The sequence below is a fragment of the Lygodium microphyllum genome, chromosome 3, assembly GCF_053477565.2.
Source record: "Lygodium microphyllum isolate KBCC chromosome 3, Lygodium_microphyllum_v1.1.10, whole genome shotgun sequence".
Classification (NCBI taxonomy): Eukaryota; Viridiplantae; Streptophyta; class Polypodiopsida; order Schizaeales; family Lygodiaceae; genus Lygodium; species Lygodium microphyllum.
The window spans coordinates 77,204,369-77,228,841 of NC_141137.1; the positions used below are offsets into that span (position 1 = coordinate 77,204,369).

A 24,473-nucleotide genomic window follows, 5' to 3' on the forward strand; every position below is an offset into this window, starting at 1 on the left:
TCTTGGTACCTTCTTGCCCCTTGACACTCACTTTTGGATGTATCTTGCTACCTGACAGTTGCAGTGACATATGTATCAGTGATTGCTTCATTTTGGGACAGTTTTACATACTGCTGTCATTTGTTACAGCAACCTGAAATCTGCAGATTTTGAGCACTCCTATGAGGGTAATGCTTACTATTTGATGTTATCTTGGTCATATTTGGTGGACAGGTGCTTCTCTTGGTGATATCCACTCTTTCAGCCAGTTTTAGCAATGGTTTTAGTGTGTTTTCTGCTAATTACAGCAACCTACAATTTTGCTTTTTTGCATTGATTTGGGATAGTATGGCTGGTCATCTAAAAGACACATCTCTCTTTAACATTGCCAAGTTGGATGGTACCAACTATGGGTATTGGAAGTCCCAAATATGGCAGGTTTTGGTGTAGAAGTTGCAGATTAAACCCTTGTGTTTCAAGGGTGTCAAACCTGAGGATATGGATGATGATGTTTGGATGGAAGTTGATGAGCTATACAAGTCTACCATTATTTTGTGACTCTCAGAAGAGGTCCAACCATCATATGTTGTTGAAGATGAGAATCAGAGTGCATGGGATTTATTCAAGAGCTCTATGCGCAAATAGAGTCCTGCGTCACAGATGTATTGGCTGAAGCAATTAATGGACCTTCGCATGAAGGAGGAAACCTCCCTTTCATCTCATTTCAGTCAGTTTCATGCTATCATGAAGAGTCTGTTGTCACAAGGTATTGAGTTCAAAGACAACATGCATTCGTTGTTTTTGCTTGGCACCTTACCTGAATCTTGGGATGTCTTCCGTACTGCCATATGCACAAACAAGCTTGATGGGCTGAAAATCAAAGATGTTGAGAGTGCTTTATTGATTGAGGAAATCAACATGAGAAACAATGATGCTTCTCGCTCTTCACATGCATTGACTATTAGAGGTGGCAGACATGGCAGGCATGATAATGATCATGAGGGCAGGGACTCTTAGAAGTCTAGGTCCAAGTCACGTGGTCGCAGTAAGTCCCGTGGACGGAAGTCAGATCTTATCTGTCATTATTGTGGGAAAGCAGGACATATTAGGTCGAAGTGCCATAAAATATGCGATGATAAGCGCAAGGAAAAGGAAAAAGAAAAAGTGCAGGAAAAGTCTTCTGAGCGCAGTATTGTATCTGCAAAGTCCAGTGTGAAGATAGAAGAGGTTAATGTCATGTAGGTCACTGGTTCAGATGATGATTGCATACTTGCAGCTTCTTCATGTGATGCCTTACAGGCTTCTGAGATACATTCTATATATGCGCAGTGCTGGCTCTTGGATTCGGGTGTGTCCTTTCATGTGACATCCTGTTGAGATTGGTTTCATATCTATCATACCATGTCTAGTTCTGTGCGTCTTGGTGATGACAGGTTTCTTGACATTGTGGGCATTGGAGATGTTAGGCTGCAGTTTCCTTCTGGCAGTTCTTTTGTTTTGCATGATGTACGCCATGTACCTGCATTGACTCACAACCTTATGTCAGCTAGTCAGCTTGATGATGCAGGGTATTTTGTGTCTTTTGGAGACTCTGCATGGAAGATTACTCGTGGCAGGCTTGTGCTTGCAAGAGGTGCTAAGTCTGGCAGCCTCTATCCCTTACTTGTATCTGGAGCTACATTGGATCATATTTTGTCTGTGGGTTCTATTCCACATGTATCTCTTTGGCACGCTCGTTTAGGGCATATGTCTCTTAAAGGAATGAAAATGCTCCGTACTTTGTAGTATCTTTCGTCTTTTGAGTCTTCGCATTTTGATTCTTGTGATCATTGTTTATATGGCATGCAGACTAGAAATACACATAAAAAGTCTGGTAAGAAACACATGGGTGAGCCCTTGGCTCTTGTGCACTCAGATGTATGTGGGTCCATGCCCTGTCACTCACTTGGTGGGGCAAAGTACTTTGTTACTTTCATAGATGATTACTTACGTAAAGTTTGGGCTTATCCCATAAAGTAAAAATCCGATGTCTTAGACACATTTCAGCGTTGGCTTGCATTGGCAGAGAACCAATCTGGGAAAAGTCTAAAATGCCTAAGGTCAAATAATGGAGGTGAGTATGTATCACGTGCTTTTGAGTAGTTTTGTGACGAGCGGGGTATTAAGCGTCAGTTGATCGCCCAATATACCCCTCCCCAGAATGGTATGGCTGAACGCATGAATAGGACCATTCAAGAAAGGGTCCATAGCATGCTTAGCCAGGCTTGCTTACTGCAGCACTTTTGGGCTGAGGCAGTTACTATTGCAGTGCATCTCATTAACAGGTCGCCTAGTAGTAGCATTGACTTTTAGGTTGCAGAGGAGGTATGGGCAGGAAAGCCCCCCTCTTATGATCATTTGCGTATCTTTGGATGTGAGGCATTCTGCCATGTGCCCAAGGACAAACGCAATAAGCTGGATCCTAAAAGTGTCAAATGCATTTTCATTGGCTATGGAGATGCAAGAGAGATGGGTTACCGTCTATGGGATCCGCAGGCGCGGAAAGTGATCCGCAGCCATGATGTCATCTTTCATGAGGACAAAATGCATATGCAGCCTGAGAAAGTGGTAGAGGTACGCAGAGTTATCTTTCAGGAGGAGCCCCCTGCTCCCGTTCAGTCCGCTCCATGGCCAGCTAGACAGCGTGCAGCATCACTTGATGCTCATTGGCCCAGATGTTAGACATGCTGATGTTAGATAGGATGTCGGTCAGGCAGCAGAGCCTGGGTTGAGGCGCTCTACTAGAGATAGACGACCTCTTGACCATTTTGCACCCTCTATGGATTATGTACTGGTTACAGATGCAGGAGAGCCTCTCACTTATGATGAGGCTATGCACAGGGGTGATAGTCACTCTTGGGAGAGGGCTACGCAGTCTGAGCTTGACTCATTGCATAAGAATCAGACTTGGGATTTAGTTTCCTTGCCTCAGGGTAAGAAGGCTTTGCCATACAAGTGGGTGTACAAGCTGAAAAGTACCCCTGGATACCCCAAGCCGACATACAAGGCTCAATTGGTTGCTAAGGGTTTTAAGCAGGAGCATGGTGTTGACTTTGATGAAGTTTTTTCTCCTATAGTTAAGATGAACACCCTACGCTTAGTCTTGGCCTTGGTTGCATAGCTTGACTTGTACTTGTACCAGATGGATGTCAAGACGGCTTTTTTACATGGAGACTTGTATGATGAGATTTACATGAAGCAGCCTAAGGGCTTTGTAGACCCTGGCAATGAATACCTAGTGTGTAAGCTAAAGAAGAGTCTATATGGCTTGAAGCAGACACCTAGGGAATGATACCATAAGTTTGATGCATTCATGCAGTCATAGGGCTACAGCCGCAGTGCTATGGATCCGTGCTTGTACACGAAGAAAGCCCGTGACGGTTCTTTACTGATTTTGGTACTCTATGTGGATGACATGCTTTTAGCAGGGACAACTCATGAGGAGCTAGATGCTCTTAAGGCTTAGCTTAAGAAGAGCTTTGAGATGAAAGATTTGGGACAGGCCTCTCATATATTTGGTATGCGCATTACACGCAATCGATCTCAGGGAGCACTCTATCTATCACAGAGGGAGTACATTCATAAAGTCCTTGAGCGCTTCCGCATGCAGGATGTTAAGCCTATTGGCTGTCCATTACCTTCTCATGTGAAGGTTTCACAGGCTGATTGTCCGCAGACAAATGAGCAAAGGGCCGAGATGGCTAAGATTCCCTATGCATCTGCCGTGGGCAGTCTTATGTATGCCATGATAGCCACCCGTCCAGATATAGCTTTTGCAGTTGGGGTTGAGGCACGTTATATGGCTACACCTGGTAAGAAATATTGGGATGCCGTAAAGGGTATCATGAGGTACTTGAAGGGCACAACAGATATGTATCTTTGTTATGGCAGTGAGGATACAGGAGTCGTGGGATACATTGGCTCTGATTATGCAGGACATGCAAATAGTAGGAAGTCCACTTCTGGCTATGTGTTCACTTATGCTGGAGGGGCTATCTCTTGGATGTCTAGGGCGGAGAAGTGTACGGTCCTTTTTACTACAGAGGCCGAGTATATTGCAACCACAGAGGCTTGCAAGGAGGTTATTTGGTTAGGCCATTTGATTGCTGACCTTGGTATGACAGATGCTATGCCTACACTGCATTCGGATTCTGTGAGTGCCATTCAATTGGCCAAGAATCCGGTCTTTCATGTGAAGACGAACCATGTTGAGGTGAGGTATCACTTTATTCGCGAGGTTGTTGAGGACAGGTTTGTTGACCTTGTCAAGATTCCGACTGAGCAGAATCCTGCAGACTTGCTCACAAAGAGCCTCACTACCGAGTGCTTTGCCTTCCTCAAGAGATTGATGGGCATTGGATGAGATGATATCTTTTTCCTCATCCTGTTGTACATGTGTACATGTTCTACTGTCTTTTCTTTTTTCTCTCTCATTGGGGAAGATTCGCCTTTAAGTGGGAGGTTGTTGGGGGTAAAGGCGCCTCCGCCTAGCTGCTCGTGTATTACTACACTGACAGTACCCGCTACTGCACACTGCAGCTGGCGGGTGCCTGTCACAGTCATTTATTCTTTATTCTTTTAGTGACAGTTTGAATAAAGGAAGGCCCGGCCACACATTGTGGTTGTTGGGAGTTCCCACTTTTGAGTCTCTCTCTCTCTTGGCTCTTGCTCTCCATCCGCCATCGCTCTCACCGCTAAGCTTCTTCCTCCTGGGTTCCACTTCCCTTTCAGTCACTTTAACATCTGTCACAAAGTGATAGAACGGGGACACAAAATGTGACGGGATGCTTGTTTGTGATGGATCCGGGATGGCATTTGTGACGGACACCTCATCATTATCATCATCATCATCACCATCTTTCCCCTTCTCACTTTTGTCATCATCTTCATAATCCATATCCTCTTCCTTATCGTCTTGCTCTTCTTTAGTAGTCCCTTCCATGGTTCTTTTCAAGGCTGGCAAGGCCTTGTCTATTGAGACTGTTTTAGAACTGTTTGAGGGGAAAACTGCTCAGCCTAATCTCGTGATAGGGATGGGGACGGTGACGGTGATGGTCCCTTTTGAGGCTGGCAAGGTGTCATCTATTGAGATTATTTCAGAACTGTTCGAGTGTTGTGGCCTTGTCTATTGTGACTGTTTCAAGCCCCTCGAACAGCTAGGGCCTTGTCTATTGAGACTGTTTCAAGGCACTTTGAGAGTTGATGTTTTTTGGGTGGCTTTTGAGTATTGTAGCCTATTCCACTAATTCTTGGAAATAATACTTTGCATATTGCAAGAAGTTGATTCCAAGCTTGGCTGCAGTTGTTAAAGTTACACCTTTTGTATGCTACTTTGATGATTGAATATTCTGAATTTCAAAGTCAAGGCAAAAAAATTGTTAATCCTTTAAACATATTTTGAATTTTAAAATGCCGTTCCGGTCCCCTATTTTTGGCCATCCCTGTCCCGTCCCTATCCCCCTCACCATCTCCATCCCCCATCACTTGTGACTATGGGAATGCCCCAAAACTCCTACTCCCCTGTAGTAGGAAGAAGCACAAGGGACCTATACATATGGCCATGCATGTATGATCTTTCAGCACCTAATGTGAAGGGAGAAGAGGACATACCTGGCCAAGTTAGAGCATGAGTTTTATCAACTATTCTTGAGTTAGGACAGCAAGGTGGCATGAAAGGCATTTCAAGAGCCCGGAGCATAGAGTCTCGAGCCCCAGTAACTTCAGTTTGAGTATGTGCAAGAGTACTCTCTCTCTCTCTCCTCCATGCAGTTCCATACGCCATAGCTTGTTGGTGCATCTTTGCAAAGCTTTATACCTAATAGTGGTATTAGAGCAAATGATTTGATTTGTCCCTGTGCAGTGAAGAAGCAGCCTGCGTACACATCGCTTGACCTGCTGTTCATAATACAACAGTTGCAGCAAGTGAGGATGAAGCTGAAGCTTGGAGGAGGAGGAGGAGGCTACTCAGTCTTAAAGAAGACGAAGAAGAAAAAGTTTATGTGTCCACCTGTGCTAACTGTCCCGCCTGTTTGGGCTGCCGTCTGAGTGCCGCCAAGAAGTTTCACCTCTGGATGTGCTGCCTGGCGACCATCTCCCTGCTTGTGACTAATGCCTGCCATGTGGTGCTGCCTGCTGGTGACTGCATTGCTCCTTGACTGATGTGCTGATCCTTGATTTGACAGGACATCTGACTCCTTGCTCCACATGGCATACTTTCTTGTGTTTGTCCGCTTCTTGCTCATCGCACTCAACTGCCACAGTGTGCCAAGCCTTTCAGCTTGTTGTTTCATCATTGTCATCTTTGCTGGGCACCGACAGCTCCTGTTTGCCATGATATCCAACCCAGCCCGCCAAAAAGTGCCCACAGCCCAGCCATGTGCATTGATTTGTTAGATTATCTACTGGCCCATCATTGACCACATAAGCCCAAAATTAAAGTTTAATTAGCTAAAGTTAAAACGTTGGATTCGTAGGGGGTTGTTCACATGCAGATTGGGGGTGTTCGAATTTGAGCTCGAATTCTCCATTTTCTGCCAGCGAAATTTGGAGCTTTTCACATTGATGCCCACCGCCATCAAATCAAAGCCTCCATTGAAGCCAAAAAGACCGCTTGTGGTCATTGCCTTCAACATCAAGCGGAAAATGACTTGCCAAGTGTCCACTACTTGGCAATGCCGTTGTAAGTGATTGAGATTGATCATTATGTCCTCGACATTGACATGGAAGGGGGATTTTACTCCCATAAAAAAGTTTTAAAAGTAAAAAATTAATATTAAAAACATAAAAAATATTTAATAAATTAGGTTAAAAACTAAGTGATCGGAATTAGACATTGGCCATGTGCACTCATGCACTAAGATGTTTTTGTCACTTACTAAGAATAAATTGGGGTCCTTTGCTCAGATTTTAAATCCAAAATGAGTTGTATTTGTTTTCATTTCCTTTCCTTCCAATTCACAAAGGAGTTATATTTTGGGGGGTTTAACCACTTTAAGAAAGATCTTTGAGTTAATCTCGAAACCTATACCCACGTATTCGACCTCTGGTCATCTGCCTAGTGTCTCTAAGTCACGTTGGCTTTTGATCAGTCTTTGATTCATGCACACACACCTTTGAACCGCATCCTACTTTGGGTCCTAAGCTTTTTGGTAGACCATGCCATGACCATCTTTATGTTTTTGTGGGAGAAAGTAGCTAGCTATGGAGGAGAGAGAAACAAGAGAATAGACAATGGAATGGTAGAATGTGTGAACTAAACAAGAGTGTACTTGTTTGCTAAACTGAAAAGATAGATGAAAATACAACTTAGGTTTAGGTCTAAGGTTAACCTAACCACACTTCCACCAACTAACTAGAGTTAGGTTTATTTACCATAGAGTAGCAACATCAGACATCTCACTACCATCATGCATGGTCAGTTTCAGTCCTGGCTTCATCAAAGTGCCCATGCATGGTGGTTATAGTCTTGCATGTTGAACATATGGAAAAGCTTGTCCACACATTGTGATTGTGACATGATGATACCATGCTGATTTTGGGTGAATTAAATCCCCAAATAATAGTGTAAGCAACTATGGACTAGAGCCATCATGCATCTTGTAATCTTGCAATGTTGTACTTGTAACTTTTCGTAAGTTATACAATTACCTATTACACACACATACACACACACACACACACACACACACAGAGAGAGAGAGAGAGAGAGAGAGAGAGAGAGAGAGAGAGAGAGAGAGAGTTTATGAAAAAAAAGAGAGAGAGAGAGAGAGCTCTTTGTGACTTGCATTGAATGGCTGAAAGGTAGGGTCCGATCTCTTCAGGAAGAGGAATATGCAAAATACAAACAGTTAGCCAGAGCAGAAGCTTTACAGAATAACAACTCTCAAACTCATCAAATTTTTGCTCGTCTGCATCAAAAATATGCCCGGGAAAATATTGTGCACTAGGATGGGTAGGGTGATATGGTGACTGATCCTGCCTACATTATTCGGATGACTGTTGACTTTATAGGGCCTTGTTGGGTCCGCAAGAGATTCTTTCAGATGCTGTTCTCTCTGCTCGAATATACGTTTGTGACCTGGTTAGTAATCAAGTCAAACCAGAATGGGTGAATTTAATGGAGGCCGATATTTTTGAAGATGAAGTGGAAGAAGTGCTGTCTCACTTGCCTCGAAGGAAAAGTCCAAGCTGGGATGGGCTTCCTAATGAGCTGTTTTCAGCCCATGTGCAACTGCTTAAGGACCCATTAACTCGATTGTGTCAGCAAGGGTGGAACTTTGGTATGATGCCTTTAGATTGGAAGATTATTGTCATCAGGTTGTTGCCCAAGGTTCCCTCTCTGACCTCTTTGAAACAATGGAGACCCATTTCAGTTATAGGATCGTTATATAAAATCTTCTCCAAAATTATTGTCAATAGATTGCAGAAAGTATTTCCGCACCTCATTCATCCATGTCAATACGATTTCATGAAAGGTTGGAATATAATGTACAACATTTTGAATGTGCAGTTGGGAATTGATTACGCCAAAGCTTCTAGCCAGCAGGTTGTTATGCTTCAGCTAGATATTCAGAAGGCATTTGATCATGTTAGTTGGTCATTTTTGTGGCAATTAATGTCTACAATGGGTTTTGGGCCCTGTATGATTTCTTTGGTTGATACCATCAGCTAGGGTGCTGTGGCCCATATTGCTCTCAATGGAGGGATTACAGAGGAAATTGCCTTATCTCCGTCTCTTTGGCAAGGCTGTCCTCTCAGCCGTTGTTTGCTTTGGTAACTCACCCAATGCTCTCATTATTGGATAAGTTGGCAGCTCAAGGTGAGATAGTTGGCTTATCTCTTCTTCCTGGTGGTGATTAGCTGGTGGGCCAATCTTTGGTAGATGATTCTTTCATGTTCCTTAAGGCGGATCGTATTACTGTCAATTGGGCAATGGTGTCCTGGAATCTTTTTGCTTTGGCATTGGGTCTTCACATTAATACTCAGAAATCCACCCTTCTCTCTTGTACAAAGAATGATATGCAGGCCTTGGAATGGAATGGAATTGTGATCCCAAGGGGCAATATAACCAAACACTTGGGATATCCTATTGTTGTGGAGGTTGCTCCTTGTCCTTGCTAGATTGGATGGCATCCCGAATTCATGGCAGGTTCATGTATTGGAAATCTTAGAGTTGGTCTCTACATGTCAGGCTAAAAGTGGCTCAATGTATTATGATCAGTATGATTTTGTTCTTTGTGCCATTGTTGCCTTGGACTAAGAAGTCCCTTTTGGATTTGGTCCAGCCTATCAGATTTATGTTGTGGAAAAAGAAAGGCAATCGTTTGGGGCAGGTATGGATCTCCTGGCAGCATGTGACCTCTCCGAAAAGGATGGGGGGTGCAGCTTTGTTGGATGTTAATTTGCATATGGCCGCTTTGAGGCTATCCCTTTTGCAGAGTCTATGTATTCAGTGTCATCCTTGTTCAGATATTGCCAAATTCTTCATAGTAAAGACTGGCATCTCTCATGGTAGCATAGTTATTCATGCTTCCTGGTGGCATCTGCTTAATTCTACGAGGCCCATAAAGGTCTCCCAATCTTTTCTCCTTTCTCATTTGATTGCTTCTTGGCAGGGGATGCTTCATTTTGCAGTTTGGCATCCTCCGAATATTCGTAAGGAGGAAAATTCACTACAAGGAGAAATAATGGCTTCCTCAAGGTTGTTGGATTGGCCACAAAAAGATTTGTAGCGAGACAAGTTTAATCGGATGGCTAGGTTAGGGTTGAAGACAGTCCGTGATGGTGTTATTCCTGGGCAGCCCCGCCTTTATTCTTTTAGACGTATTCATTAGTACTTTAGGGTGCCTCATGGATACAGGGACATTTGGTCGTCCATACAGGATAGTCTTGAGAGGTTCTCTCCTTTGCATGTGTTACATCCATTGGATCCATGGAGTGACTGGATGTTTGTGCTTCCTGATGACTTTGAGAAAAGGTCAGCTAATTAGATATATCATCAGATGGTGGAAGCTAAGAGATGGATCACGGGGAAGGTTAATAAGTTTTGGCATCTCATGGATAGCAAAAAGAAGTGGCGGGAAAGATTTATCTAGCTTTGGAAGTCTAAGGTTCCGTATCAGGGTAAAGTGTTCATGTGGAGGCTGCTCATTGGGGGTCTTCCAACAGTAGAAGTGCTCTGTGCCCGAAAGATCTTTGCAGGTCGTCGTGTTTTCTGTACTACATGTGATGAGACATTGCTTCACCTCTTTGTCTCTTACCCTATTGCGCAACACATCTAGAATTTCATTTCCCGTGTGTGGTTCTCAGTGACTCAGCACCGCATACCAGTTCGTTCATGGATTATGGGAAATATGTCGTTCCTGCCTATTCTGTTTCCATAGATGGACAGCCCTGTGGCATATATGGCGTACTCGCAGTGCCTTTATTTTTGATTCAGCATCGGGCATCCATGGGCATGTGGCCTGTGTGCGTGGATTGGTGTTATGGAAAATCTCTTCTATGATGTCAGCTGACCTGGTTCTTCCAGATATTGCTGCTCCGTGGCTGGCGATTGTTTGCTCTACTCCAGCTGTTCCTTCTGCGTGATTTATTAGAATTGGTCATGTAATAGGTTGTTTTGGTTGTTTTGAGAGCTTGCAGGCCTCATGTAAATATTCTACAGAGAGAGTGTGAGAGAGATAGAATATGCTGACCTGATGGTCTGATGTAATAAAATGTAAGAGATATAGAGAGAATGTTGACCTGATGGTTTGATGTAAATATTTACTACTTAATTCAATTACCTTTACGAAAAAAAAAGAGAGAGAGTGCTCCCTGGCTGGCGATTGTTCGCTCTACTCCAGCTACTCCTTCTGTGTGATCTATTAGTATTGTTCATGTAATAGGTTGTTCTGGTTGTTTTGAGAGCCTGCAGGCCTCATGTAAATATTAGTTACAGAGAGAATGAGAGAGACAGAGTATGCTGACCTGATGGTCTGATAAATTAAGAGATACAAAGAGAATGTTGACCTGATGGTCTGATGTAAATATTCACTACCTAATTCAATTATCTTCATGAAAAAAAAAAGGGAGAGAGTAGAGGCCAAAATGGCCTATGAGACGAAAATGGTGAGTATGACTCATCCATGATGTCTCATCGTGGATGAACAAAGACAAAAGAAGACTAAAAAAAGACAAAGTTGAGGCGACTGCCTAGTTGGCACTATGGTGATGAAGCACATACGACACTCTTTGGGGTAATTTTCACCTTAGTACAAGGTGAACTATTGATTCCTGCATGTTAATGTCACTTTTTTCATTCTAAGGAATGCTATTTTTTATTTATTGATTGCTTGGTATTCTTTGGTAAGCAAATTCTTTCCATTGTACAATCCCCAGCAACAAAGTCTACGGCCTGCTCTCTTATGTAAAGTAGACTTTTGTATTTCCATGCACTTCCAAACCTTTGATTTGACCTAAGGTATGGTAGTGTTAAATGTTGTTGCTCCATGGTAGTTTTTCACTCCTTTTGCAGTCTCCCTTAGTGTATCACAATAGAAATCAAAGAAAATGTTTGCTCGTGTGTTTGCTCACACCTACGTCAATGATGTTGAAGTAGCTGAAATCTGCCAATTTAGCCCTTTCTGAAATTCAGAGTTCTTCATTTGTTCAAGAGGTTTGAAGCTGGACTGATACAGAATGTTGTCCATGCTGCAGGGTCTATATGCTGTTGTTTATGATTTCAACAGTGAAAATCTAACTCGGGAATGGGTCAATTTGGAGGAGGTAGTACTCAAATGGGTACCTTAAATGATGGAAAAGTTTTAAACCACTTCATTGTAAAGTCAGACTTCTGTATTGCATTATGTTTTGCAGCTGCCACCAGAAGATTTGTTAATTGTGGACGCTCCTCTTGTTTCTATTGCGGTTATAGAATCTACTCTATTAGGCAATTTTGCAAAGGGACAGGTGCAGCCTGCTGGAAGAGGCACTAAAACAGGAGTGGGTGGAAATGCCACTAGAGAACTCAAAAAGTTCATTGAGAAGCCTAACATAACACCACAAGTCTTTAAAGATTCCAGAGCTGAACGTTATCCTAATTTGAGGGCATTGGAATGGAATTCACTTGATGCACTCATCAAGGAGGTGAGTACATCTTCTGTAATCTGGTCCTTCGTCAATGTTTTGAGCTTATGCATACAAGACTATTTGTCATGGGTGCCCCCAGAAGACCTCAATATGCCACAAATGCATCTTTATTCACTTTTCTCCATATTGGAAAATTGGATGTGGCTTCCAGTAGTCAGTTTAATACTTTTTGCATAATCTATTTGGTCATCTGCTTCAGGGCATATTTCTGTAAGGAAATGTTACGAGCAAACAAAAGAAACACAAAATTTATGACACAAGATAAACAGACTTTTGATGAATGCTCAATGAAGATGGAGGTGTATAGAAGTGATGAATGATACAAGGGGCCTTGGACCTCCCTGTCTCAAGAATTGGGGCAAAGGTGAGCTGAGAGTGGTATTGGAGATGCCGAGAACAAGTATGAGAGTGTGACATGCTCGAGATGGATCCCAAAATGCAGCAATAGTCCACCACAAATGATGACGACAATGTGGGTAGAAGTAGAAGGAGCGAAACACAATTCTTTGGGTGATTAGATATCAGTGTAGACTTGAAGCAGGAAAAACTTTAATCTTGGACGATGGATAGTGTGTTGGCCCTAAAATTGGCACCCCTTGCGGTATTTCTTTAACTTTTATTGGAGTATATCTAGAAAGTCCTTGAGTGGTTTCATATGCAGGATGGTAAGCCTATTGGTTGTCCTCTATTTTCTCATATGAATGTTAGTCAGACCGATTGTCTACAGTTTGATGAGCACAAGGCTTAGATGGGCCAAGATCCCTTATGCATCCATAGTGGGCAGTTTAATATATGCCATGATAGCCACTTGTCCTGATATAGCATTTGCAATGGGAGTTGTGGCATGCTATATGGCTACACTTGGAAGTTAGCATTGGGATGCCATGGAAGTGCAACTGAGATCCTTTGACCTCCTCCACTAATCCAAGTGCCACTTATTATCAAATGTGGTGAGCAAGCCTCCAAACAAACTTGTCCCTTTGTTTGCTCGGGGATTGGCCTTCACCTTGCTCCTTGAACGACAAATTCAGGTCTAAATTTGATATTGGTTGGCTAGCCTCTTGAATCTCCCTAAAATTTCTTAATTTGAGTTGCTAGAATTTAGGTTTTAGACCCTCAATTTTGAGCATGCATCTTGAGGTGGCTTCAAACCCTAATTTCTGCTATAAATTAGGGTTTACAGCGGAGATTTTCCAATATCTTCACCTTTGGTGATTGCTGGAAAGTGTTGAGGGGGATTGAAAAATGGCTATAGGATGAGAGAGAATGTCAAAGAGAGAGGAATTTCAGACTTTCATCACAAGAAAATGGAAGAGATTAGTTGATCCCCTATCTAAATAGCCATGAAAGCTCTCCATTGATGGAACAAATTGAGTACAATATTATTTGACTGAAATAGTCCTCAAACTGCTGTCACCTATTGTTGTAGTCTTTTCAGGGCATGTCACTAGCTCTTGGAGGGTCTCTTATTGGAAGGACATCGCCTGTCAAGTGTTATAGCAGCTATGGCAACCTTCTCTGTGTCTTTCAGCTTGCAGTAGGCAAGCCCGACCCCCCCCCGCGCCTTCTCTCTCTCTCACTCTCATAGCCTCAAAAACATCTTTCCAAATTGCATGGGCAAGTTTTGTCAATTGGTAGCCTTTCAATCGCATTTTCTAGCATTATCCAACTTATTAGATTAATTTTCATAATAGTAATTTTGAAAATTAATGTAATAATTCCACTTTTTTATCTTTAATTGCATTTGAATTCGAATACAAGGGGATTTCTTCAATCACCTTCGCAATCCAAATGCCCCTTGCTATCAATAATGGCCAGCACATCTTCAAATTGATTTTCCCCTTGATTTGTTGTTTGGGCAATTGGCCTTCCATCTTTTTCTTCGGAAATGAACATTTCCCTAAACTCAAATATTGTTGGTTCCTCACTTGAATCTTGTTGAGAATGAATTCTCAGCCCTGAATATTCAAGTCTTGAGGTTTCCATCTCTTGGCATGCTTGCTGAGTTGCTGTCAACCCTAATTTTTGCTATAAATTAGGGTTTATAGCAAAGAAAAATACAAATTTTTAGCCTACAAGGATTAGAATGTTGAGATCTTTAGAGTAAGGCTCGGAAATGGCTGGAGATTGAGAGAGAATAATGAATAGAGAAAATTTGGACTTCCATCGCAAGAAAATGAAAGAAATCAGTTGCCTTGTCTAGACAGCCCATGAGAGGTGTCCCTATTGATGGAACACACCAAATATGATGTTTGTTAGGCTGAAACAACTCTTAAACTGTTATCACCTACTACTGTAGTCTCTTCAAGGCATGTCACAAGCTCATGGAGGGTCTCTTGTTGGTTGGAAATGGCTTGTCAACTATTGTAGCAACTATGACAACCCTCTCTCTATCTCTCTCAGCTTGCACAAGGGTGGAATAATCCTCTCTCTCTCTCTCTCCCAGCCTCAAAAACGTCTTTCCCACTTGCATGGGTAAGTTTTGCCAAGGAGCAGCCTTCTAATTTAATTTTCTACTATTATTCAACTTATTAAATTAATTTTTAGAATAATAATTATTCTAGTGCCTAGAAAAATAATTACACCAACCAATAATTAAATTGGCTAGACCAATTTATCTCCCAAGTGTCCTTGAGCAATTATTGACCCTTAGGCTATGCTTAGTCTCTAATGTCCTTGAGCAATTATTGACCCTTAGGCTATGCTTAGTCTCTAATGTTACCACTTACACCAGGTATCAACTAGTACTTGTTATACATAACTTATTACAAATTTTGCTTTTGGTATCAATTGATATTTCAGGATTGTGGGTTCTACACTGTGAAATAATTAACTTGCACCTCACATGTGCAAGCATGGTTGTTAGGCACAAAAAGTACGTTATTGTATAGTATGATAAAATATGGTGCTAAATGGTACCTTGAGATTCTTTAAGGTACAGTGCGGTAAAAGTACGTTACTCTATTCTAAAAGCAACTTAAAATCCAATTCTTTTTCACAAAATAAGATAGAGAATTACAATAATCATTTCCATTTAATAAACGCGAGTTTCGTGCCTGTCGCGTCATGAATGCTGCCCCCGCCCCCGCCTGTACCATCACGCCACGCCCCTGCCTGATCCTGGCTGCAGCCCGCCTGCACCCGACCTGCCGCCCTGCCTACTACCCCCCCCCCCCCCCCCCCCCCCCCCGGACTTGCGCCCGCCAGCCCCTGCCCCCACTTGCCCGGCCTGTTGTTCTTGTGTTTATCCCACTTACCCCCGCCCCGCCTGTCCCCTTACCAATCTCCCGCCTCTTATCCTTCCCCCCGGTCAGGCCAGGCTCTGCCATCCACCCTCGTCCTCACCCGCCCTACCCTCTCGCGCACTGCTCCACCTCCTCTGCCTTGAGGCATGGCCCTGTCAAGCAGACACACCACCTGCATTGAAAATAGCAATTCCCCCTCCCTCCCCCCCTCCCTTGTTGCTCCCTTCCTTTGCAGCAACTTCCCCCTCCGGTAGCACAACAGTGTGATAGGTAGGTTCTCAGCAGAGACGCACAATGGAAACCTCTGGTCAGACACCGGTGCATTCTGCGAGTGCCCCCCCCAGTCAAACACCTTGCGCGTTGTCCTCTCTGAGGAACAACTCTTAGATTTCTGGGTCACAGAGCTAGAGCTTAAAGAAACAATGATATTTGGTTAGGTAGTTGGACACTTCCCTTTCAGGACCTAGCTTCGGGATTGGCTTCACTTCACACTGCGCATCGGCACAACGCAGATCGTGGAGGCGGTCCTAATGGGTCAAGGGATCTTCATGGTACGACTCACCTCGAGAGATGCAACCGGTGAACTACTGGCCAATTCACCCTATGCTTCCACGAAGGAGGTCATCTACATGGTTTCCTGGTACAGTGGTTTCATAGTGGAGGCATTCGCGCTCCACAATAGGTTCCTTAGACACTCAGTCACCCTACTCTTCCCCGGACTGGCGATAGAGTATCGCCAGTTAGTGGAAGACTTTGGATGGCTCTTCGGCATTGTCCTTCCCGCCTCTTTTGCGGACGTAGTGATAGCCGCAGGAGTCCCAAAGATACGGGTGGCAGTGAAGGAGACAAAGAATATACCATAGTTTCTAGAGATTGAGGCAGGCGGTCACTCTTTTAGGCAGCATGTTAATGTGACTGGGCAGCCAGGGTAGTGCTTGCGTTGCCATGACTTTGGGCATCGGGTAGCAGAGTGCACGCGCTTCGGAGCGAAGACAGCATCGCCAAGAGGCCCGTAGGTGGATGCGGATGGCTTTACACAGGTCCAGAGACAATAGAGAGGGAGACGGTAGGGGTGGCCATAGTCGCAGCCCCTCAGACACAGCCACGGCAGTAGGGTGCAGGAGGGCGAGTGTCGCCCCTCCGGTAGAGCACCACGTGCCCCCCCTCCTCGCCCCACCCGACAAGACCACAGGCCCGCACATCCACCCCCCACGGAGGTGTCATAGGCCACCCCACCTATGGGCCCACACCCCCCATACCCTTCCCCCCTCCTCCCCACGGCCCCCTCTCCGACCCTAGCCCATAGTGTTTCCCCCCCCCCCCCCCCCCCATCCGCCTCGTGCATTCGACCACCCCCCCATCTCTCCATCCTTCCCCTCCCCATCATCCACCCCGCGACCACCCCCCTAATCCCCACCCAATACAGGTGTTTCAAGAGATCGAGGCAGGCACTTACTCTTTCAAGCAGGAGGTTATTGTGATTAGGCAGCCAGGGCATTGCCTGTGTTGCCATGACTTTGGGCATTAGGCAGCACAGTGCACGCGCTTCAGAGCTCAGGCGGCATTGTTGACAGGCCCATAGGTGGATGTGGATGGCTTTACACGGGTCCAGAGAAAACAGAGAGGGAGACGGCAAGGGGGGCCACAATCAGTCTCTCAGACACAACCACGGCAGTAGGGTGTAGGAGGGCGAGTATCGCCCCCCGGCAGAGCACCATGCGGCCCCTCTCTCCTCGCCCCATTTGGCAGGACCATAGGCCCACACATCCACCTCCCATGGAGGCATCACAGGCCACCCCACCTGTGGGTCCACACCCCCCACAGCCCCCCCCAACACCGCCCCCCCCCCCCCCCCCCCCCCCTGTGGCCCCTCCCCTCCTCCCCACGACCCCCTCCCCGACCCTAGCCCACAGTCCCCCCTTCCCCTCCCCCCCCCCCTCTAGAGCTACCGGTGCCCCCTTCCCCCCCTCCCCCCCCCCCCCCCCACCCGTCCCCCCCACCCGTCCCTCCCATTCGTGCCCCCCCCCCCCCCACCCATCCCCCCCCATTCGTCCCTCCCTCCCCTTCCCCCACAAGCCTGCAGAAGGGGAGGAGCCCCATACGTCGACATCCTCCACTCACCGGCAGTCAGCCCCCCCCCCCCCCCCCCCCAACACACACACACACACACACACACACACACACACATACACACAGAGCCACTAGCTCATCTGTCCATGCCGCTCGTCACAATTTCCCGAGACAGGCACAGTTGGTACCATAGGAGTTTTTTCGCTGTGGGTCGTGGTCTTACTTGAGAGAGTTGCGGAGCGCGGAGAGTTTCCACTACCTCTGGAGGTGGGAATCTTCATGGTTCGCAAGTCAAGGGGCAGCAAGGTCCATCTACTAGCACCACCAAATGGACCAAACTATACCTTCTTTCTTCAGACCTCTTACATCGGAGACTAGACGATGACACAAATAGAGGAGGAGGTGAAGAGCCAGGTGGCAGACCACATCTCCTAGTGGATGGGAGAAGGTGGACTGGTACTTTTCTCCTAGCAGTGGCTAGGATGTATGATGGACATTAACTGGTGGACTAGGGGCGAGGTTTCACATGTGAGCATTATCTTTCGAGCCCCTGTGCAGTAGAGAGCTCCAATGGATGTGATCGAGTGGCCCCTGGCATAGGCGGCCTGCTTCTACTAGTATACAGAGTCTTGTCTCTTAGTCTGGTTGATAGATGCCCTGGTGGTATCACTAGGCGTATCCATCACCCCCATGGTCTGTCGAGGGCTACCATGGGGGCTTGGAGTTCACCATCCAAGCCGGTAGCGAAGCATATCGGCATGCCTCATAGCTCCTCTTCTTCATTAGCAACTTCCACACTGAACAGAGACACATGTTTCCCTATGAGTTTACATCTTGCATCTTGGAATGTGAATAGCCTCCACTATAGTGGAGCACGTGGTTTCAGGAAGGTGATTGTTCAGCAGGAGCTACAGCCTGCCCTTGCTAGATGGATCGACATCTTACTTCTATAGGAGTGCAAGCTCACTCCCACCCAAGCCCAGCGGGTAGGGAAGGTACTTCTGGGCAGTTTACACACTTACTGGGATCACGCCATCGGTGCCCACAGTAGGAGTGGAGGCACATGCACCTCTATTGGCCCGAGTCTCACCGCCTGTGTATGAGACCATGGGACGATAATGGTAGGGAGGGTTCTATGGATCAGATTGGATATTGGGGACTCGTGCCTTGGAGTCCTCAATGTCGATGCCCCTACTGAGGTTAGGACACGCAGCAGGTTCTGGGTGGAGATCGCAGTAGGACTCCCAGAGGTGGACTCCTAGATTATTGGATGAAACTTCAACAACTTGGAGGCCTTAGGGGACCAGCAGGGCAGAGGCGGAAACTACCAAGGCATGGCTGGGGAGGAGCAAGAGGCATAGGTGGTCTTTCTATTGGCAGTAGGAGCACGCGATGCTTGGAGAGACCCAGCTTTCCACAGGAGGGAGAGGTCATTGGATTTCTCTTGGGGATACAGGCGGCTAGGTGGAGTCCTGTTGGAGTGGTTGGATAGGTTCTATGTGGGAGAGTGGGGATGCTCTTGCAGAGGCCAGGTAGGGCAGTTGGCAGGCACCACTTTGTCCGATCACTGCTTGGTTCTCTTGACACTGGATCCCCCACCATCTGCCCTGGACACACGATCCTCTCGGATTCCTGACTTGATCTATAGGAGGGAGAAGGGGAAGAGACAGATTGAGCAGATTTGGACTAGAGAGTGGGGCAGAGGGACCGGATTGCAGAGGAGGTGGTAGAGGTCATAACTGAGTCAAGTAGTATCTGCCAGGAGGCAGCTGTACAGGCCAAGCAGCAGAGCTGGGAGGAGGAGAGAGCACTCCGACGGGACCTAGCAGCCACGCAGAGATTACTACAGGAGGCACCGAGGGACCCCATCCTCCATGCACAGGAGGTGCGCGCCTGAGCAGCCATTACCAGCCTAGAGGACAGGCGCTCGGAGGTTCCATTCCACACCTCAACAGCCTTCTGGGTGCGGAAGGGAGACATGATGTGCAGGAGTTTTTCTAGGTTCACCAGCCCCGCACCTCAGGAGAGAAAATATGCAGTCTTCGAGATCAGTATGGAAGGACTCGTTCTAGCCTAGACGAGGTGATGGAAATTGCCACCGACTACTACAAACGCCTTTTCCAGTAGGAGACAACCTCACCTAGAGGATAGTGATCTAGATAGCAGGTCTGGGATCACATCCCGTCCCTCGTCACAGAGGAGATGAGACGCTCCCTCCTAGCCCCCTTCACAAAGAAGAAACTAGAGGAGGCTTTCCATGCACAAGACAGGCAGAAATGCCCGAGAGAGGATGGCCTCTCTAAGGCCTTCTTCACTACCTATTGGGAGGTGGTGAAGGATCCCTTACTGCTAGCCTTCCAAGAGATTTTCACTTCAGGATAGATGCCAGGGATTCTTTCGGTAGGTCTTATCAGTCTCCTCCCCACCAAAGGGAGAGACCACTTGGAGCTATCCCAGTGGAGACCGATCACCTTAATCTCAGTGGCCTATAAGGCACTAGCAAAGATGATTGGTGGGTGACTCCGCCCTGTGCTTCCAGTCATCTTTCATGACACACAGACAGGCTTTGTCCAGGATAGGAGCATCCTAGACAATGTCTTCACCTTCTTTGAGGCAATAGAGTGGGCCTAGCACAGTGGTCAGGGACTGGCTGTACTACTCTTGGACTTTGAGAAAGCCTATGATAGGGTGGATTAGGACTTCTTAGAGGGCACCATGGTGAGGTTGGGCTTTTGCCAGGCATGGATCCGTGGGGTCTCCGCACTTTACAGATCAAGGACCAGCAGGGTTCTCATAGGTGGTAGGCGAGGGGAGGAGTTTCGGCTGGAGAGATCGGTCTGGTAGGGCTACCCCCTGGCCTCCTATGTGTTTTTACTCTTTGCACAGGCGATGTCTCACTTCCTCAGGTCACGTGTGAGCGGGTTATGCGGCCTCCGACTACCAGTGAGAGAGGAGACGCAGAGCTGTTAGACTCGAGTATGCAGATGATACAACACTCTACATAGAGGACGATGAGTTGATGCTGGAGAGAGTGAGACTGGCTCTCGAGGTGTTCTGTACTGTAGTGGGAGTGAAATCAACTGGCGAAAGTCTGTTGGTTTCCTTACAGACCCGGACTCTAGCACGGAGTGGGGCGTCCACTTGGGATTTAGATGGGCGTGCAAAGGGCAGCAGACCGTCCGTTACCTAGTGTTCTAGGTGGGACTTGACATCACTCCTGTGCCCAGCAGTTTCTTCTAGTCCTTGACTCTATTCGGAGGAGGCTGACCTACTGGAGTACTACTTGCCTTGCCCTAGCAGGTCGAGCCCTGGTGGTTAACGAGGTCCTCCTAGCGACGGCTTGGTACATCGCCTTGTGTTGGTGCTTCTCCTTGTCTTGTGTAGTTCAGCTTCGCTGCCTAGTGCGGAACTTCCTTTGGGCCGGGTGAGACAGTTCTAGGGATTCCCGGGCCAAGGTGGCGTGGGTGACCATCATTAGGCATCGGTCAAAGGGAGGGCTTGGGATCATAGACCCAGAGTATCAGAGTATGGCCCTCTTGGGCAAGCTAGTAGTCCGTGGCCTCACACCAGGAGGGCAAACCTGGAAGGTCCTATTGCAAGAGGGTCTCCAGGATTGTGGACCGAGGCTTGGCGGTGATCGGAGGCTGTCCCTGAGATGGATCTTCACGACGGCCCAGATCACCCTTCCAATCCCCCTTCCTACGCAGCCCGCTTTGTGTGTGGCAGGGCCTTCATAAGGCCCTAATTCAAAGCCCCCCAGGCTGCTAGGAGGAGATAGAATGCTAGCTAGTGATCTGGAAACCCCAGGTCAGAGATCGGGATGGGGTACAAATTGGCGAGCGCCCCCACATCCAGTGGGTTGGTTGGGAGGCCGGCCAGGTCTAGACCATCAGGACATGGCGGGAGGTGTACAGGATGGTGGATGAGGAGGTGATAGTCTAGGCCGGCCAGGTTTAGACCATTAGGACATGGCGGGAGGTGTATAGGATGGTGGATGAGGAGGTGTTGCAGGAAGCATCAGGCTGCCAGAGAGGAGTTGAGTTGAGGAGAAGGGAGATAGATGCAGCAATACCTCAGGAGTGGCTTACCCTCGCGATACGAGAGCTGGTAGATCTTGGGGAGGTATGGGCCGCTAGGATTTCACTAGCAGGTATCCGTCTACAAGTGGTAGGTAGAGTGGGCGGCGCGCCACATGGGACGTTCTTCACCATGTAGGAGGGGGGGCGTCTGGCCCTTGACAGAGGGCAGCAGGATAAGGGGATAGCTGTTTTTTCATGGAGGAGGATTTTGGGTGGTTGGCTTTCAGGGGAAGACATGGTGGTTGGATTTCTATGTCTTCTGGGAGGAGCTCAGGGAGTGGTGCCTTTGGATTTGGGAGGACAGGCCACTTGATGAGCTGGAGTGGGATCCGGGAGAGTGGCTATGGCCGGCTACTGCGGTCGCCGAGAAGCCATCGAGGTTCTTAGAGTATATAGCTAGGATTGGCAGACACGTATTGATGCATAGGGAGTGGTGCCTTTGGATTTGGGAGGACAGGCCACTTGATGAGCTGGAGTGGGATCTGAGAGAGTGGCTATGGCCGGCCACTGCGGTCGCCGAGAAGCCATCAAGGTTCCTTGAGTACACAGCTAGGATTGGCAGACACGTGTACTGATGCAAGGGGACATGGATTGGGCGCCGTTGCATAGCAGGTATTGGGTGGAGCATAGCATCAGGGAGGCTTTCTGACGGACCTTTTGGCGCCGCCTATGGGATAACTGGAGGCCAAGGAGGGTATTGCATTTCTTATGGCTAGTGGCACATGGAGGCCTGGCGGTGGGAAGTTGGTTAGCCCAGATGCAGGAGGGTGGTTATGAATGCTGTACACAACAGCCTCTGGAAACCGCAAAGCACTGCCTTTGGTCGTGTGAGGCGGCACAACTCATGTGGAGAGGAGCATGCCGCATCCTCCACCATATAGCACCTAGACTTGGATGTATCTCATGGGGAGCTTTCTGCTGGCAGGCAGTCAGCCAAGGCTGTCACCTTCTGTATGAGTCTAGGATGCACGACACAATATTCATTATTGAGGCAGGGTCGTGCACAGTGGTCGGTTTGGACGCTCTATCCATCTGTGAGGTACTGGAGCCCATAGTAGATCGCTCTGAGGTCTGGGAGATCATAGGGAGTCTTACTGGATGGCATATCTGGAAGGTGCGGTGTCAAGAGGTTTTTAGCGGAGAGAGACTTTCAATACAAGTGACTTTAGCAGAGCTTTGGACCTCCATCATCCACTTCCTCCGTGGCCGATGGGACTAGGTGCAGGGCAAGTCTCGAGCTCGTTAGGAGCTCCGTTTTCATTTCATGCACACTTGGGGTGGCCAGGACCTGTTTTTCGTAATGCAGGCAGGCAGCCCTAGATGGCGATACACCCCCCCTCCATGGCTTCTTCCCCCCATCCCCCCTAGACCACCCTGAGAGGCTTGTACACTTGATATATCTGTGACTCTGCATCAGCTCCAGCTAGTCTATTGAGCATGAGCACTTCCTTGTATTTAGGTTTTTTCTGAAGTAATATAATTAGCCACACTTCATTTGGAAAAAAATAAGATAGAGAATTTGTTTGAATCTCAAATAACCTAATCCCATGGGAGAATCCTAGTAGTATAAGAAGCATTTAGTTCATCCCAAAGTGCAGTTCAGATAGGAAAAGAAGTGTCCATTAAGGTGATACCTTATGGTACCAGTCACATTAGCACATTTGATTAACTTTTAATGAAATGCTAAGCAAGGCAATAAAATTTCATGTCCTCGTGATACTTGTTAACTCCACGAATGTGAGGAGTTGCTATGCCCCCCTTAAAGAAAAATTCAATGAATGGTAAAAACCAAGATAAAACTCTAGAAGAGAGTTCAGGGTGACGTTGATCATCTCCTCATTGGTCATCACCTCATCAATATTCAATAGTTGCTTTCTCAAATCTTGAATGTAAGTAAGGTGATGTGTCATAGCATGACCCTCAACCAATCGTGCATTTTCCCATTCTCTTTTTAAGTAAGAGATTCTAGCTTCATTGCATGCTGCAAATATCTACTTAAGGATATCCCAAGCTGCCTTTGAGGTCTTACATGATGGGATATAAGGTATAATTTCCCTCTTTATTGAAAGAGCAATGAAGGATAAGGCATGTGCATCCTTAGGGTCCCATTTAATTTGTTCTTCTATAGGAGGAATGTGGGTAATAGTAGGGGCAGCGTACCATCCTCTAGCCCCTCTTTTGAGGTATTTGAGATGCAAACCCTCTTGGTCTAGCTGAACCACTAGTCACAAAATCCCAAGGACCCTTGGCAACAAGCAAATTGTGGACCATGAAACTCCACAAGCAGTAGTTGGTGTCATCCAATTTATCCTCCTGAGTGAGGATGCCTAGAATGTTGCTATGGTCACTGACCTTGCTGAGCCATTGCTGCAATAGAGTGCACAAACTGCAACCAAACACTTCCAAGCTGAAGTGCAAAATGAGTATGAGTAGCGAGATCCCAACATGGGATAGATTATGCAATCACAAAATTTTCCAAAACTATCTCAAAGCAAAATCTTCCTGTGAATGCCTTGAAAATTGTGCCAAAACTGTTCAGAACAGTAGTGTGCTGCTGTACTTCGGAATGCATGCCCAAAAAGTCAATTTCAGTAATTTAATACTGTAAATCCCCAAATTTACAATTTTTTTTCTGCCAAATTGGATCTAAATAGCAATTGAATGTTGGTGTTGCACCAAAAAAGCCCCAAAATTCTTGCACTAATGTCAAAGAAATTTCATAATGTTGGCAATTTTGATGAAGATTCATGCATGGGAGCTCAAATTGCTCAGCAACCCCAAATTTTCTCGAAGAAATTTTAGAAATTGAGAAAGTTGGTCGAAAACCCCCTAATTTCTTGGCTCAGAGTGCCAAAAAGTGAAAATTTCTTTGAAATCGGGGATAAGACCAGCAAGATGGATGAGAAATTGCAAAAGATGTTTGAAAATCCCT

At 46.5% G+C, this 24,473-nt stretch overlaps 1 protein-coding gene across 4 annotated transcripts in view; it reads left to right on the plus strand.

The window, feature by feature from the left end:
• LOC148038528 (protein EMSY-LIKE 1-like) overlaps positions 1–24,473 on the plus strand; it is a 99,895-nt gene that overhangs the window by 38,932 nt on the left and 36,490 nt on the right. For all 4 annotated transcript variants that reach the window (XM_087675435.1, XM_087675436.1, XM_087675437.1 and 1 more), the window contains exons 6-7: positions 11,716–11,784; positions 11,875–12,144. In XM_087675435.1, the coding sequence (XP_087531561.1) occupies positions 11,716–11,784; positions 11,875–12,144 (339 nt within the window). The remainder of the gene's footprint in view (positions 1–11,715; positions 11,785–11,874; positions 12,145–24,473) is intronic.